The 14,442-nt window shown below is 35.8% G+C and overlaps 1 protein-coding gene and 1 non-coding gene across 2 annotated transcripts; both read right to left on the bottom strand.

Annotated features, from left to right (window-relative positions):
• Window positions 1-1,561: 1,561 nt before the first annotated feature.
• On the bottom strand, window positions 1,562-1,634 carry TRNAV-UAC (transfer RNA valine (anticodon UAC)). Its single transcript has one exon. It is a non-coding gene; the product is annotated as a tRNA-Val (tRNA).
• A 4,167-nt stretch (window positions 1,635-5,801) lies between these two features.
• Window positions 5,802-7,089, bottom strand: LOC110755339 (C2H2-type zinc finger family protein). The gene has a single exon (XM_021956514.2). It carries the CDS (start codon window positions 6,899-6,901, stop codon window positions 5,972-5,974), a length of 930 nt encoding a protein of 309 aa, XP_021812206.1. The 5' UTR covers window positions 6,902-7,089; the 3' UTR covers window positions 5,802-5,971.
• Window positions 7,090-14,442: the final 7,353 nt, after the last annotated feature.

The following is a 14,442-nucleotide window of genomic DNA, read 5'->3' on the forward strand; positions in this document are numbered from 1 at the left end:
GCATAATGTCATTCAATAAAGTCTCAACATATACGATAACCGGGTGGGAAAAAAAAAAAAAGGTGCCTAGATCCCACGAGTGAATGACCTACATTGGATCCCACCTGAATTGCCCCATATATCCTCCTGAGTAGAAGTTTGGTTTCAAACCCCGGTTTGAACAAGAGAAGTACGCAATGCTAATGTGCCTTGGATGATCCGCATTCATCAAAGGAGCAAAAAACAATACACAAAGATGGCTGGTTCATAAAGGAACAAAAAATTAAAAAATTAAAAACAATCATGTATCAAAGGAACAAAAAATTAAAAATTAAAAACAATCATATGTTGCTGCCCAGGATCGAACTGGAGACCTTCAGTCTATGTTGCACCGACACGCCAAACTACTGGAGTGTCGGAGTGTCCGACACGCCGACACGCCGACACGCCTCCGACACGGCTCCGACACGCCTCCGACACGGTCAACGGCTGGGACACGGTCAAGACACGCCGCCGACACGGTCAAGACACGGCTCCGACACGGTCAAGACACGGCAGGGACCATATTGAAATTTTGAAAATAAAAGTTGGGGTCTAAACGTGATTTTTGAAACTTTGGTGGACTGATTTGAAATATTTTTAAAAATATGGGTTAAAAATGGAAAATAATTTTTTTAAACCTAAATGAATCTCATCTCACTCACATTTTCAGCCTTCAGTTCATATACGCAGCAACTCTTTTCCTGCGCAGCTCCTCCTCTTCTCCAGCTTTTGCAAAGGTAAGTATCTTTTTAATTTTTTTTCCCTTTGTTTTCAAATTCTTTTATTTATGTTCTCTATCTCTATTTTCTTTTCTTATATCCCTCTTCACAGTAGTGGAAGAGTTAGATTTGGTGGTGAGGTGAAGATTATTTCTTCTGTTTTTTTTGAAGAGAAACACAACAAGAATGACGATTCTTTCTTGCAAATCGTGACCAAGAAGGACGATTCCTTCTTGCAAACTCAGGTTAGGCTTCACAAATTTTTAATTTTGTTTCTCTGTTTTGATGTGTTTTAATTTTTAATTTAGTTGTTGGAGAATGCGGGTGTGCTTGAAATTGCAAACCTTTCACTTGATGAACCGGAATTAGAGGGCGTGTTGTTTTCTAATAACAACAATGAAGACATAGATGATTGAAGAAGATTGAGAGTTAGATCATTTATGTTTTATTTTGTGGTGTATTAATTATTATGTATGGATGATGAACATGAGTTATTTATTTTGTTTTATGGAATTATGTGATATTGAAATATTGAGAATTAATTATTATTTTAAGATTTTCGATGTCGCCGTGTCGCCGTGTCCTACTTTTTTGAGATTTTCCGTGTCGCCGTGTCGGGTTCCCGTGTCGCCGTACCCGTGTCCGTGCAACATAGCCTTCAGTGTGTAAGACTGACGTGATAACCACTACACCACAGCAACTTCTTGTAAATAAGTAATTTTAAAATTGTACATATTGGGTTCCCAGTAAAATATCGACATATAAATGGTAAAAATAAAATCTAAAGACCGATTAATTAAAAGTTAAAACAAAAAGTAAATTGTTGCTGCCCAGGATCGAACTGGAGACCTTTAGTGTGTAAGACTAACGTGATAACCACTACACCACAGCAACTATTTGTTCATGTATTCTCAATTTTGATATTAAAATGATATCTAGAGGGATGTTGTGGCTTTGATTTGAAATGGCCCAGAGAAACTTGTTTAACCACATTACAATAGCAGTCGGGCCCAAAAATGGAGGCACTTCTGTAGAAGCGTGGTGGGAGGTTGCTTAACACAACGTTTACAGGCTCTTTGGCCTCATCACTGAGACTTTGCTGCATAACGGCTCTCCATGATAGCCCTTATCGTTTTGTTCTGCACCCAAGAGATTATTTATGCCACGATTTGTTTTTATGGGTGAAAAAGAGAGGTAAAGGAAGGAGGTATGAGAATAATGCATCCACTACGTGTAGTCAAATACACTTGTGGATAATATGATAAGGTTTTATAATCGATACTACCGAGGGGAATCAATCTTGAAACATTTTTTAGTACAGTAAAAAGAAGTATCGCTAAAATAAGAGCTAGTTGATAAATAATATGATTGATTAATGTAATAATTAACATATAATGTTACTTTGTTATATATAAGTAAAATTAATTATTATTATTATTATTATTATTTAGTACAAGCATGGAAGGGAGATTTCTCACACATACACATGACTATGATACCGTGGGAATTCGAACTTGAGATTCCTTATCCGTAAGTTAATGCCCTTTTCCACCGGCTTAAATCACGTTAATTAACAAATTAATTAGTTATTTGTCCAGTTGAATTTAGAATATTTCAAAACATCATTATCCATTAGTCAAGACAGTAATGAGTCAAATAGGTGGAGTTTATCATAGCATTACATGTCATATGAATCAGGCCAATCAATCAATTCAAAATTATTTATAGAAAGATACTTTAGAACTCACTTTTATCTTTTCCAACTTTCTGAGATGAGGTGAAATTCATGTTGAATCTATCTCATGTGAGACAGATGTAAAAAGTCTTATCAGTGAAAAACTGAGAGTTCCTTGGCATCTTTCTTACTTCTAAGATTAGGCATCTTTACTCAACTTGCTATTAAAAAAATCCCTGCCCTACCATTTTTGTCCACGCAATTAGCTTCTGCTTAGCATTCAAACCGTACCTTTAAATTCATCAATATGAAAGCATACCTCTTAAATAAAGGGTGTCATGCATCCCTTCATCATAAATTTTAAAGGCCCAACATGCAACATGGTCCCGTACAAAGAATTTGAAATGAAACGTACTACACCATAGAAAGTAGTATACTCAACTTTTTTTCCTTTAACCAATTGAGAGTTGGATTTGTGGTTTTTTCTCGGTTCGGCTTGAATTTGAATTGGATTAGAATTGAGTCAAATAAAATTAATTATGAGTATGACTTCTCTCAATGAGACTTGTACGACATAATATATTGGACTATTGTCCAATTTAATAATAAGTTCAGTCCAAGTATTTATACGTTCACCAAACAACGATCATGCCATTAATCTAGTACAAATTTACCCACCAAACGAGAATAGACATTTAGTTTAATTTTTTCACCCGTCATGTCTCACTTTGAACACCGCCTAAATTGTGGAGTTTCTATTCTAATTAGCATTAATTAGCAGTGTTCAACTCTCTCCATTTCGCAACTACCATTAGTGCATGACCATGAAAAAACCTAACCCACCAAAATCTGTGAACCAGCTGCATAGTAGTGATTAGGTACTCAATATCTCACCAAACCGAGTAATGACAACCACAAAAACAATCACCAAAAAGATCACGACTTAAGTGTCACACAAATGCAAGACCAAATAAACCCATTTTGGTTAATGATTTAGTTAAGTCCAATGTGATTAAAGAATGGCCGGCAAATACCCATTTCTGGACAGTGTGACAGCTAGCTTAATTAGAGTATTGATTCATTTAATTAATTAATTAATTAATTTTGTCTCTAAGAAAAATACCCTTTTTGGGTGTCTTTGCTTTTGGTAGAATGAGCTTCCATGCCATGCCATTGGATTGGAGGAAAGGAGCTGTCTGCTAGCCTGTGGTTTTTGTTCACTCACAGCCAATCCAGCTGTGTGAAGTTGGAGAGCACGCCACACTACTATTTCCATATATATATATTTTTAAAGCATACGACTTGAAGTGAAAACTGTCCACAGAAAAGTAGCCAAATTTTCAGAACATGCGAGCCAAAACTGACAAAACAAAACACTTCATTTTCAATAGGAAATGTATGAATGGATCAAAATATGTGTCAATATTTTGCTGTCGCATTGTGATTGGTGGTGGTTTTTTTTTAACTCTTTTTTGAGTGGTACTTGTTGTATATACTCAAAACTGCAAAGAGAGGTCGATTTCTTCACTTCCGTAGACAAGAAAAGGATGTCCATATGAAGGATTACATGTCTAATTGGTCAGCTAAAAAGATCATAGATTGACTTGGATTGGCATTTAGAAGGTACGTATGTGTGGCTTGAAAATTAGTACCAAATACAAATGCTTATAGGTTTAAAAGTTCATGTATTTTCTTTTCGTAGTGTCTTTTCGGATCAACGAGATAGCGAAGAAGATTTGAAAATAATTGAGGCTTTTTTTAATATTAGGAAGAGAAATATAACTAGACGATTATTTAATTGGTATTTTAATTTTTTTAATATAAACTAAAACAAGCCTTATTGACCTTGTTATTTTCTTGATAAAATATACCCCTACTCTAGATGATTGGCAGAGTAGCCAATAAGGGGAATCTTTTTATATAAGAAGCAAATTCACACCGTTAATTAAATTAATTAGCTCTGGTTTTGAGCATATACTGAATAAATATAATGTGGATGAGAAGAATAATGACTCAATGAGAGAGGATATATGACAAGGTAACCTCCCCACTACATGTGCCAATGTCAATGATTATCTCCTCTCCCTCTCTCTAAGTGTGTATTTGGACATCTCAATTCCCACGCAATCTCTTTCATATGCTTCACTTCCCACATTCACCTAAACGTGCACTTAGCAAACTCTCTTGCAAGTTAGTAGTGTGAAAGCAACCCTCTCTTTGAACCCATTTCAAGTCTCCGATTTTCATCTATCTATATACAACCAAATCACTAATCGTTAGCATTTAGATAACTGTTTGTTCATAAATACGTGTCTGCACGATTGACCTGATCTTTAATATATAAAACTTGATTAGTGATGGGTTACATTCTTGACAATGTGACACATAGAGAAAAGGAATACTAAAGAGGAACTCTGAAATGATGACGGAGAAATTGATTTGAAAACCAGTGAGCTATCACAAGTTAACAACAATACATGAGGGGATTGTGGGTCCAAATGAAGTAGAGTTCACAGTACAGTGGAGTGGAGTGGAGCTTGGATAAGTTGTAGCTAGCCAAACCGAAAGTGTTTGTGGTATGAGCTAGAGTATCTTTCTAGGGAATATCAATGAATGTGGCATGGGGTGGACCCATGAGAGAGAGAGAGAGAGAGAGAGAGAGAGAGAGGATGATGATGATGATTGATGATCTCAAATATAGCTAAAGTGACTTGCAAAGTAAGGGATACGTACACAGCAGTTGGGTAAATTAGGTACAACTGTTAGAGAGAGTGTTTATATATATTTGTTAGGCTTGGAACTGAAAAAACTTGATGAGGTGGACAATAAAATTAAAATAAAAAAATATTGTTTTGTTATTATATTAAGCTAAAAATGAAAAAGAAATGAAAGTGAGAGAGAAAGAGACAGGTGGGATACATGTGGCATGGCAATTGCCAACTCTGCTTTGCTATCCATTACTTCTTGTCATTTAATGAAACAGACTGGGAATTGAGAGGGAGAGCTTTTATAGGCTTTTTTTTAGCTTTATTGTAATAAAAATACACACCAAGAAGAGGAAGAACCTAATCCATGACTTTTCGTTGTGGTGGTGGTGGTGCCTAACCCTAGCCCTTTTGCCATCCCATGCCACCACATTGCCTTGCCCTCACTCTCTCTCTCTCTCTCTCTCTCTCTCTCTCTCTCTCTTGGTGTTATGTGCATAGCTCTCCCACTTAAAAAGAACATAGAAAAAGAAAGGAAAATTGTGAAAAGGAAAAGATGCCTCATCACTCACTTTTCGTGAATGAAAGGCAACCATGAACACTAACCACTTACTTACTCAAAGTATTCACACTTCAACAAATTAGATGAACCAACAAAAATAAATAAACAACAAATTAAAGTGGAAAGAATTGATCAAAGAATTAATATTCCACAATTATACCCAATTGACAGTAAGTAATTAATTGAAAAATAATGCTTCTAATTCACATTGATAATCTACTAATTAAGAATAATTCTTTTTTTTTTTTTTTTTACTCACTCCATCTCTCTCTTTCTCTTTCTCTCTCTCTTAATAATGACAATCCACCAAAGCAGGGGCGTTGAAGACAAGAGTTGTTTGTTGGGTAGGCACAAATTGAAACTTAGAGTCACGATGTTGATGATGATGATGAAGCTGGTGGTGATGATGATCATGATCTTCTGGTGCAGGAAGGTTTAGATCCAGTGGAAGAACAGTTCTCTGCAGTTTGGTACTTGTGCCAATATTGCTAGGCAAAGCCACCACATGATTAGTACTGTTGTTGGCTGCTGCTGCTGCTGTTCTATGCCTTCTCATGTGCCCACCAAGAGCTTGCCCAGATGTGAACTCAGAACCACAAATTGAACACTCATGAATTTTGGGCTTGCTTCCTATTTGGCTTGGAATTGCAGGAGGTGGGCTGCTCTTATATTTGATGAACTGCTTGCTTTGATCTTCAAATTCCTCAAAAGTGGAGGCTGGGATGAAATGGGCTGGTGCTGGTTTTTTCTCCTCTGTGCTCACGGCCTTGGGCTTCTTGTGACTTGCTCTGTGGCCACCAAGTGCTTGAAATGAAGGGAAGCTTCTGTTACATGTTTTGCACTCATAGAAAAAGAAACCAGCCTTGCCCATGTTACTGGTTTGTGCTAGTCTTTGCTCAAAGATCTGCTTTGGGTTAACAGTTACATGATCTCCTTGAGCCAAGAGAATTAGGCAATTGGCCATGTCCTCTTCTTCCTCAGTACTCTCAGAGATCTCACCAGAAGTTGTGGGCGATGTAAACGAATTACCATAATAATTATACTCATGATCTCCTCCCATAGCACCACCACCACCACAGGCGCTTGATGAGCTAGACGTCCCCGCAGCCACGACGCCGTTCGGGGACAGAGGCCTCGGGCGCTTGGTGCGCTTGCCTTTGATCATGATCATCTGGGATGCTTGATCACTGCTCAAAACCAATTCTTCTTGGCCTTCCATACTCGCAGACCAAAACCCAGAACTTGATTCTGACAGAGAGCTTAGCTTAGAGAAAGAAATAAAGAAAGAGAGAGGTGTTTGATGAAAGAAATGAAAGGTGTTTGATGAGAAGTAAGAAAGGCAAAGGCTGAGAGAGAGTGAGAGAGAAAGAGAGAGAGAGAGAGAGCAATGAAGGGAAGCAAGGAAAGAAGAGTGAGTGTGGTTGTTATATATAGTGAATGGTAAGAAAGTTTTGTGGGGTCAAAAGCCGCCCCTCCGCTCACAGTTAACCATAAATTAGTCTGCCACCAAAATCTTCCTTGCGTTTCCAACCTTCGAAGTGTTACTACCAAGAAAAGTTTGTTCTACTTTCACGCGAATATATTGTACGTCAACATTTATTTCAATTGGAGTCATGTGTTCTCTCCTGTAGCATCATGGGAGGGCAAGAGAGGAAAAGGGGGAGATATATTTTTACTCACTATATTTTTTACCACATCTCTTATAGATGTCATCAGATCTATACGAACAAGACTCGTTTAACGTAATCAGGTTAAAGTAAATAGTAAATATGGTACATGTAGAATATACTATTTTGCCGAGTATTAAAAGGGTAGATAGATTTTTTAATGATTAGGTGCTTGGTTTGTTGTTTTGTAGCTAAACTAAAAGAGATGACTAGTTGGAGTGCATGGCAAAAAGGTTTGCTTTCTATATTATTGTTTACACAATAATACTATTGTAGAGTGTTAATATAGTTTGTTATAGTGTAGTGATATTATTGTAGAGAGAGAGAGAGAGAGAGAGAGAGAGAGAGAGGAAATGAAAAATAGAAAATTAGAATGGAAACAGTTCAAGAATGGTTGGTACAAACGTTTGGAGTCGGTTTCACACTCTCTTTCTCACATAGTAAGCCAACAAAAGTCACGAATAAACACACCCATTAAAGCAAAGGAGAATTGCACGTTAAAAGCATGGCTACACCTCATTCACTTCATGTCCTCTTAAAGAAAAGTACCACTACTTCTCATCTATTGAGTAATGGGAGGAGATTCGGGTGGCTTTCAAGCAAACCCCATACAACTTTTTTTCTGTCAACTATTCTTTCTTTCTTTGCTCACTTGCTCTCTCTCTCTCTCTCTCTCTCTCTCTCTCTCTCTCTCTCTCTCTCTCTTTGCATATATTTGGGTTTGCAGGGCACCAATTAAGCCACCACAGTGCCCAGCCTAGCAAGCAAAATAAAGGGACATCATTCAAGCACTGTGAACAAGTCAAGTAGGCTTTGGTTAAGTGCTAAGTAGGGTATGTTTACCATACAATACAAGTATATATGCACACGGGCATTTTGTGACTAATTATTCTCATCATCATCTTGTTTAAAAGCAATTTGACACTTGCAGTTGCAGCTAATTTAATTTGTGATGCCTCGACGCTAACCGTATTTTAGCATTTATGCTGATGCCATACATCAATAAAGCGAAGTCAAAATTTTCTAATTTGGTAAATTCAATACATATATATTAATGCCTAATACATCATAACGGAGACTAATTAAGCATCCCATGCCAAATTAGGTTGACCTAAATCACCAACTTCGTTATTTTTATCTTGCACAAGATCTTGAGCATCTTCATTACGATTTTCGTTATCGTCTAAGCTTTTTTACACAATACTTAGTAGTTGTATATCATTAATCTTCAAATCGATCGAATTTGAAACTGCATTTGCAAATTGATATTGAAAAGATCAGTTTCCCAATATAGTTTCACACACGACACTATATTAAACGGAAAATAGGATGAAATGCGTAAAAAGTAAATTAGGAGTGGCCCATTTCAGGGGCAAATTGGCTAAAAACCGTTTTATTATTCATCGAAAATATTGTGCATGTGTTCCTCTATCTATTCATCGAAAAGTAGATAGTGCTATATTGACTTCTTAACTTGTTAACGCTCCATATCCACGTATATAAACACTATAAGTTGAAATTTGTTAATTGCTCTGCGAATGCGATTGTTGGGAGGGAGGGAAAGAGAGAGCTTGAGAAGAAGTTTTCTTATAAAAATATTCATTCAAACTTCTAAAATCAAAATGTAAAAAGAAAGTCTCAGAATAACTAACAAAGTTTTAGGTAACTTCTTCACGACTTCATCATCTAGCTTGGTTCATGTACCGTTGACCCACTTTATATATTTTTTCTTTTTTGCTAAGCACCCACCCATTCATCATCTGCTACATTAATTGTTTGGTGTGCATTATTCTTTCCCATTTGTTTTTCCCCCAATCACTAGAGTGCATTCATTTTAGATCCATGTATTTTTAAATTTAACTAGAAGAATTTTGGGTACAAGCGATAGTCTAAACTAGAGGGGAGGGGGTTTCTCTCACACACATACACAACTGATACCATGGGGGTTCAAGCATGAGACTTCTAGTCTACAAGTCAAGACCCTTTTCCACTGGGCTAAACCCCGTTGACAAGTCCACAAGTCGTGTATGTGCATACATACAAAAATTATAAAATTTATTTTGTCGCAGTTAGATGCCTGAATAATTTTGTATTGGTTCATTTGATTCTTTTTGTAATAGAGACCTTTCAAATTTCAATGACTAATTTTCTAAGTGGATAAATCATAATTCACAATAGCTCCACAAAGAATCTGTATTTTTCTTAAGATAAAATGAAGATTAAAAAAATAAAAAGATGAATTATATATTATAATTAATTAATGATCAGGGCATCAGTTATCAGTGTGAAACACTGTCAGTTGGAGCAGTGGAATAAAGAATCTATCAAACCGACAAGCGCCATTAAAGGATTGAAGCATATGCCTTTCTTCCCTCTGTAACGAAGCATGCATGAACCCTCCTTCCTCGCACTCAGAATAACAAAATTAAGATCGTGGCATGTAACAACATATATTCGAATTGTGTTATTTATTCTTTCAAGTTTAAAAAAAAAAAAAAAAAATTATTTTCTATTTGTGTGTAAGATCAACTAAGGATCCATGGACATGATCAAAGAAGTGGGTGCACCTATTCCTACGGCACAAGCCATCCTCTTCAAAAGTCCATATGGGTTTTGGATCTATCCCCTTAGTTACGTAGAAAAAAAAGATAAAGGAGAACAAATTGATAAAGAAATACTTTTAGTTTTGTATGTTTTTTTCCCCGAAAAATTGGGGTACAAGTAATCAACCACCATGTATTCCCAAGTCAACACAAGATGTTTGGAAGTTTCTTTTGAATTACTTTGCAAGATTTCAAAGTGACGGATATGTTGGTCCAACATTAATATTCACATACATAGCTTAGCAGATGTGGAATTTTATCATAAAATATCTCGGTGTGCTATTGATAGTGAAACGACACTCAATTGTTAAAAAAAAAGGTAGTAAATTGTTACATTATAGACCCTTATGTTTGTCAAACTATCGAGTTAACCACTAATGTTATAGGGAATCACTGAGCCTGTTTTTCACTCGTATGGACACCAAATTGATGGTCGCGTGCCTCTTTTCATCTCTTTAAATATCTAGAAGGCTAAGATTCTCTTTAAATATAAAAATAATTCTTCTTTGTTGTTCATATGACATCTATTAAATCTGTGCGTCACCAAAAACAAAGATTAACTTGACGATTGAAGTGAGGGTGAGGTTCATGTGTAAGGATTCGTAACTTTAAGATTTTTATTTGACAATATAGATATGACCAAAATTAACCTCAAACCACAGATTTGCCCCAAAAAAATGATGCATACAAGGAGATGCTTATTGCAAATGAAATCTGAATTAAGTAAGAAGAGGAGAGTAGTGGGACGACATTGAGGAGGCAAAGGAAGGCAGATATTCTTGGCGTAACAGATGAATTAATGTGTAGTTATTAGTCGTGTGAGGCACGTAAGTGAAGTAGTAGTAGTAGTAGTAGTGTGTGATGCTGCTAAGTGCTGCTGCTGTTGCTGTTGCTTATAAAGCATAAAGTATAAGCTTAGGGTATGTGGTGTACCAAAAATATAAGATATTCTTCTTCTTCTTTGTGCGTATCTGTACTCGGATTAATTCAGGAAAAAAAAAAAGATTACGACAAAAGAAGGAATATTGGATGAGAATAATGCCTATGGTCCTACGCCAGAAATTTGCAATAATAATCCCATCATTTATCAGAGGCGCAGAGAATGACTTTGACCACAACATCTCTCTTTTTTCTTTAGAATCTCGTTAGTCATTAAGCTTCTTTTTCTTCCCTAAGCACAACACTCTAGCAATTTATAACCCTATTATATAGTGTAAAATACGTCCATATCTTGCATTATAAGGCATGTTTTTGTGGTCCTAACTTATATGTAAAGCCAAGATATACTTTTGTCAATCGTCTAACTCAACTAGCTCGATCACTTAACTAAAGGGAAACTTCTAACTCAAGTGATAAAATATGTACTCTCGTACACTAACGGTAAAGGGTAAAAGGCTAAACTCTTATCCTCTTTATTCATGAATAAATAAATAAATTGTTTGAGTGTGACATATTCAATTTATATTATTTTCGGTACAAATATTCAATTTATATATAGTTTCCGAACAAGCCATAAGGCATTTCGAAATTTTCAGAATTTCATAAAAGCATTCTGATTCTGATTCCAAAATTTCTCAAACAGTTGTTCAATTAAGAAAAAAGAAAAAAGAAAAAAATGGACATTCATTCCCCAAATTTATTTATAAAAAAACATTTTCAGGTTGAATTTCCCTAACCATGTGTATTGAAAAGGTACCATATCATAATCACCACGCAAAAAGTATCGGAAAAAAGAGCAAATAAGCTCTAGTTTGAGTGGTCAAAGAAAGCTCCCTCAGAAAATATAAATAGGAATAATATTAGCATGGGACAAATTTATCCTAATTTATACTTGGTGATTGTAACTTGTTGTGCACGTTGTTTGGAGTTGGAGGGAGAAAGTGGGGACCCTAAGATATGCATAAGCCAATTCATATATAGTTTTGTGGATTGAGTACTTTAATTACTTAGTCTCTGGGGTTGGAGGCTTGAAACTCACTCCACTTTTTTTAACAGTTGAGATGTCACTGCCTGGGGAGAGAGTGAGAAGCTTGTGACTTGTGAGCCACTCATGGTCATGAGAGCTAAGTGTTTTGCAACCAAGCTCGTCCTCATAAAATAATCAAAGGCTAACAAACCACGCTAGATCTGCTTTTTTTTGGTAGTTTTTTTTTTCTTTCTTTCTTGGTTGTCACTGAACTGACTAACTGTCTTTGCAATTTGAAAATTGTTATTAAAGATAATGCAAACAAAGTGATGCCTAAAGTCTTCTTGATATTTTGGTAGGTAGTACACCATGCCTGGACACTGACAGACTAAGTACCCGTTTGGCATTACTTATTTGGGGTAATAAGTGATTTTTAAAAAATTTTGGGAAGCCCAGCCCATTTGGTAACCTATGAGAAAATCACTTATTGTTAAAAATTGCTATGAGAGAAAGCAATAAATGAGAGCAGCTAATGACCTGCTTTCATTTTCTGATTATACGGTAATCAGATTTGAGGGAGCGCTGGGTTTTAATGAATTTTACAACTTCCGAAAATACCCCAATCTATTTTCACGCTCTCTCTTCCTCCTTCCCTCACATCACGTTGCTTCTTCACACAATCTCTTCACAGAGCCCACTCTTCTCCTTCTCTTCCATTCTGCCTACGGTTTTTTGTTGTTGGATCCATTGAAGCTCATTGCTGAGCCACAAGACTCAGGTAAGAGACGCATATTATGTTTATTTTTTTTTCAATTTCAATCTTCCCTCTTTCTATTTAATTTCTAGGGTTTTAACTATCTTCCCAAATGAAAAAATGTCATTCTCATGCCAATACGTGATATAGAAAACCAACAGCAAAAACGCACATCACCACTGACCCAAGAAAATGGGCTTAGATTAGAAAGTCAGTCCTGCCCGATTTGCAAAAAATATCCCTATTGTCTTTGTCTGTTGCTCTATTACTATTTGTCTTGCTTGCAAAAAATATCCCAGCCTTCCTCACTTACTCACTCTCTCTCTTGCTGTTTCTCTTTATTTGGTTATGGGCAAATAGATTTCGAGGGGGTCAAACCTCCAAAGCATAAAGCTCTAATTTTTACTTGGAATTTTCTATATTATCTTGGCCATTAGTATTTTTTTCTTGGAATTTTCTCTATTATCTTAGTCATAACCTCCAAAGAATAAAGCTCTAAACCCCTCTTAGTGGTTTTAAATCTTTTTATATTTCACTGTAATGGTCCTGAAATGCTTGCATTTGTGTTAATATGACAGATTTTGTTATGGTCTTGTTTTGTTTGTCTTCCTAATATATGTATGCTGAAAAACTATCATTGATTCATTGGTTATGTTTTCATTTTGGAATTTTGGGTTCTAGATGAATTTTTATATCAGTAGTGAGCCACTGTTATTTGGTATCTTATTGAGTTGCAAGTTGGTTAGGTGAATTCTTTTTATTAGTTTAGAGATAGAGATAAAGAAAGTCAAGTGTTGCCACAATTCAAGAGGCTTTCTATTTCTGGTTAATACTGTTAATTATATAAGAGTTTTGGTATTTCTAAACTAATTCATGTACCTTAGTTAATAGAGGGGTCCATACAAACTTTCCTAGTGAATATCAGCTTTGCAAGCCTGAACAATTGAAATATTTCTATCCCAAACATTTCCCTATACGTTATATATAATATTTGATTGAAAGATATTTGGGTCATTAATAGTTAATGTGCTTTGATCATATCGTTGAAACTGTTGAGGAAAGCTTGTTTTATTTTCATGTGTGTCTGAGGAGGGAAGAAAGCTGTGTTATGAAATTTTATTGTGATGGCAACCTTTTGGTTTATTTTGTAGAGTTGAATGACAAAGCCTTTGAACAGTAAGTGGTAGTTTGGGGCTGGGATTATTTGAGGCGTATAGTTCAACTTTGGACAGTTTTGGTGGCATTTCAAATCATAGTGACTTTCAACCCTAAACCGTAAAATGGTAGTGACTTTATTCGGTGTTGTTTCTTGTTTTAGGGGCCTAGTTTCCACTAGCAGTGTAAATAAGAACTTGGATATTTATGAAATACTCTGTATTTTGTATCCTAAAAAACAAAATGATTGAAGGAGAGTATGAGACTTTTGGATTATAATTTATATCAGTGCGCCGTTTCACACAGAGCATGCTTTCCAAAATGTGGTCACTGTTTTGGGAACTTTTATTGCTGGAATACATTTACTTGTCAGTTTATTGTAAGATTTCTTTTGACAATGTGGTTTACCCAATTTTTACTTTAATTATATGATAGGGTCTATCTCATGAGTAATTCAAGATTGTGATTCCTAAAATTCCTACATATTTCACGGTATGGAAAAGAGATGGAGTATTTTACGAGACATGCCTAGTTATCCTTTTGCAAAACAAGTCAAATAGTTATTGCAACCATGGCACTTCATAACTATATAAGAAGACATGCCAAACGTGATTGTCATTTTGATGAAAGTGAAGATGACCTAAATGGTACTCAAGATGAAGAGATTGAGAGAGA

This window comes from Prunus avium, chromosome 6 (assembly GCF_965620075.1).
Source record: "Prunus avium chromosome 6, drPruAviu1.hap1.1, whole genome shotgun sequence".
Lineage (NCBI taxonomy): Eukaryota > Viridiplantae > Streptophyta > Magnoliopsida > Rosales > Rosaceae > Prunus > Prunus avium.

Excerpts from the sequence above, each read along its gene's own strand:
- LOC110755339 (XM_021956514.2), bottom strand. The coding sequence starts at position 6,901 with ATGGAAGGCCAAGAAGAATTGGTTTTGAGCAGTGATCAAGCATCCCAG.